The sequence below is a fragment of the Sciurus carolinensis genome, chromosome 12 (assembly GCF_902686445.1).
Source record: "Sciurus carolinensis chromosome 12, mSciCar1.2, whole genome shotgun sequence".
Taxonomy (NCBI): Eukaryota; Metazoa; Chordata; class Mammalia; order Rodentia; family Sciuridae; genus Sciurus; species Sciurus carolinensis.
In genome coordinates, this window is record NC_062224.1 from 63,544,590 (window position 1) to 63,548,174 (window position 3,585).

Below are 3,585 nucleotides of genomic sequence, written 5' to 3' on the forward strand. Positions count from 1 at the left end.
GAAAACTTTTGGGTGTGTTGCTTAGGAAGGCCCCTGGAAGAGGTTGCTCCAGCACAAACACCTTATTTCCCCAATGCACACTTACCCTTTGTGCCACTAACTTCTTTGCACAGTACACTGTGATTTTCTCATGTTTGCTGAGGAACATGGTAGAACCCTTTGAAGACTGAGGTCATGCTAACTCCCAGGTGGCTGTCTTGGGTTACAGTGCTTCTGCTGCCAAATGAGGCTATTTTCCTTTGCTGAGAGACTAGATTTGTTTATCCAGAGGCCTAGAGCTCCTCTTTCTTATTTTCATGGCAAGGAATAACCAAAATGAATAACTGACTCAGTAGAATGTGGGATAAATGCTGGACAAGTCTCCAGGCATGCACTGACCTAGAATCTAGATAATGAAATTACCTAGTGATCTTGCAAGTGTCACAGTTTGACCTTAAGTTAGTTTCTATGCTTTGTTGAACTAAGGGAAGTCACAATAGTCCTGAAATTAGGGTCATTTGTAGGTATAATGGAGAAATTGACCTCAGTTATAAGGATTCCAGGTTTTTGAAAACACGGTGTTTCCTCAGGGTGGGGCTGGGTCCCCTTATACAATGAACCAGCTTCTTCTGCACCTTGCTGATAGGCTGAGACTTGTAGGTTTCACATGGGAAGAAAGTGGATAGTGTTGTAGACACCCTTCAGTGTGGCATCTTTCTTTGCCATGGTCATGGTCACATTGTCCCTTGAGGGAAGAGAACCCCTTGGCTAACTAGTGGTTCACCTTGGGTAGTAAAGTCGGCTTATCAGACAGCATCAACTCATCATTCACCTCATGAGCACTCAGAATATAGCTTTTGATTGACAGGTTGTTAGGTCAACTTCTGAGTTTTCTTTCGAAATTGCAATGTTTTCTCACATTTTCTTATAGATCCCATCTCTTTTCCTTAAAGGAAAAAGTGCTCATTAACAGAGGTGAGAGGATGCCTGGTATATTCAGTGTTATCAAAGAGACTGCTGTGCTCAAATGACATGAGCAAGAGAGAGCAGTAGGTGATGAGGTCAATGAAAAAGAACAGAGGTTAATCAGGTAATGAACTGTCACTCAGGAGACTGTTCTTCCCTGGAAGAATTTGTTACCTGAGATGTGAAGGTCTATGTTTAGGAACTCAAGAGATGAAGCCAGTTCTGAAGATGAGGAGATCTTACTGAGAAGCACTCCACAATGCCAGACTCACCTGTGGATGTGAAGACACAATCTAGGCTGACTCCTCCAACCATGCCACTGCCCCCAACCACTCAAGGAGCTCCAAGAACCAGCTCATTTACACCAACAACATTAACTAATGGCACAAGCCATTCGCCTACAGCCTTGAATGGCGCCCCCTCACCACCCAATGGCTTTAGTAACGGGCCTTCCTCTTCTTCCTCTTCTTCTCTGGCTAATCAACAACTGCCCCCAGCCTGTATTGCCAGGCAACTCAGCAAGCTGAAACAGTTTCTCACTACCCTGCAGCAGTTTGGCAATGATATCTCACCAGAGATTGGAGAAAGAGTCCACACCCTTGTGCTAGGACTGGTGAACTCTACTTTGACAATTGAAGAATTTCACTCCAAACTGCAAGAAGCTACTAACTTCCCACTTCGACCTTTTGTTATCCCATTTTTGAAGGCCAACCTGCCCCTGCTGCAGCGCAAGCTCCTCCACTGTGCAAGGCTGGCCAAACAGAACCCTGCCCAGTGCCTCGCCCAGCACGAACAGCTGCTTCTGGATGCCAGCACCACCTCCCCTGTTGACTCCTCAGAGCTGCTTCTTGATGTGAATGAAAACGGGAAGAGGCGAACTCCAGACAGAACCAAAGAAAATGGCTTTGACAGAGAGCCTTTGCACTCAGAACATCCAAGCAAGTGACCATGCACTATTAGCCCAGGCCAGCGGTACAGTCCAAATAATGGCTTATCCTACCAGCCAAATGGCCTGCCTCACCCCACTCCACCTCCACCTCAGCATTACCGTTTGGATGATATGGCCATTGCCCACCACTTCAGGGACTCCTATCAACAACCCAGCCACAGGGACCTCAGGGACAGAAACAGACCTATGGGGTTGCATGGCACACGTCAAGAAGAAATGATTGATCACAGACTAACAGAGAGAGAATGGGCAGAAGAATGGAAACATCTTGACCATCTGTTAAACTGCATAATGGACATGATAGAAAATACAAGGCGATCACTCACTGTACTAAGGCGATGTCAGGAAGCGGACCGGGAAGAACTGAAATACTGGATCCGGTGGTACAGTGATGCCGAAGACTTGAAAAAAGGTGGCAGCAGTAGCAGCAGTCACTCCAGGCAGCAGAGTCCCGTCAACCCTGACCCAGTGGCATTAGATGCACATCAGGAATTCCTTCACAGGCCTGCGTCTGGATTCGTGCCAGAGGAGATCTGGAAGAAAGCTGAGGAGGCCGTCAATGAGGTGAAGTGCCAGGCAATGACCGAGCTGCAGAAGGCTGTGTCTGAGGCGGAGCGGAAAGCCCACGACATGATCACGACAGAGCGAGCCAAAGATGCAGCGCACAGAGGCTGAACCAAGAGGCAGGCAGCAGAGGACGCACTGGCAGTTATCAATCAGCAGGAGGATTCGAGTGAGAATTGCTGGAATTGTGGCCGTAAAGCAAGTGAAACCTGCAGTGGCTGTAACACAGCCCGATACTGTGGCTCCTTTAACCAGCACAAAGACTGGGAGAAACACCACCACATCTGTGGACAGACCCTGCAGCCCCGCAGCAGGGGGACACGCCCGCAGTCAGCTCCTCTGTCACGCCCAGCAGCGGGGCCGGGAGCCCCATGGACAAACCACCAGCAGCCACTCCGAAGTCGACCACCCCGGGGACCCCTTCCACCATAGAGACAACCCCTCGCTAGATGCGGACTCAGAACTGTCAGAGGAAAGACAACACAACCAACGTGAAACCAATTCTTCGTCCTCAGATGCTCAAAGTGGTTTTTCTGTTTGTTTGTTTAGAGATGAACTATCCTATTTCAGTACCTCAGCAAGAGAGAACCTAACTGTTATCTTGAGGCGGTAGTAAAACACAGAGGACCAGTAAGGTAATGACTTGTTGTGGATAACAAAGTTATCTTTTCTTTAGAAAACTGAAAAGAGAGCAGAGAATATAACATGAAATACTAGATTTGACCTCCTCCCTGTTATTTTCAAGTAGCTGGGATTTTAAACTAGATGACTTCATTAACCGATGCTTTACCAAACAGCAAACCCAGAGATTGCTAATTGCTGTTGAAAGCAAAAATGCTAATATTAAAAGTCACAATGTTCTTTATATACAATAATGGAAAAAAAAAAAAAAAAGAGGAAACCCCTCAAGGGCATGAGCATTGGATACAGCAGTAGACATTTTAACAAGAAGATGAATGGCATCGGTGGGTTGCTAACTGAACTTTGAAGACCCGCTACAAAACACGCAGATGTGCAGCAGATTAGAAGGAGACACAGATGTTCGGTTTTTTTCCCTGAAAAGAAATAATATCCAGGTCAACAGAATGAAAAATGAAAGATGATTTGCAGTGGGATGTATGAATACA

General features: G+C 46.6%; 1 protein-coding gene across 1 annotated transcript; it reads left to right on the forward strand.

Moving 5' to 3' along the window:
* Positions 1–1,186: 1,186 nt before the first annotated feature.
* Positions 1,187–2,907, forward strand: LOC124962058 (protein CBFA2T1-like). The gene is given in 2 exon segments (XM_047521160.1): positions 1,187–2,759; positions 2,762–2,907. Coding segments are annotated over 2 exon segments (1,701 nt in total). The 5' UTR covers positions 1,187–1,204.
* Positions 2,908–3,585: the final 678 nt, after the last annotated feature.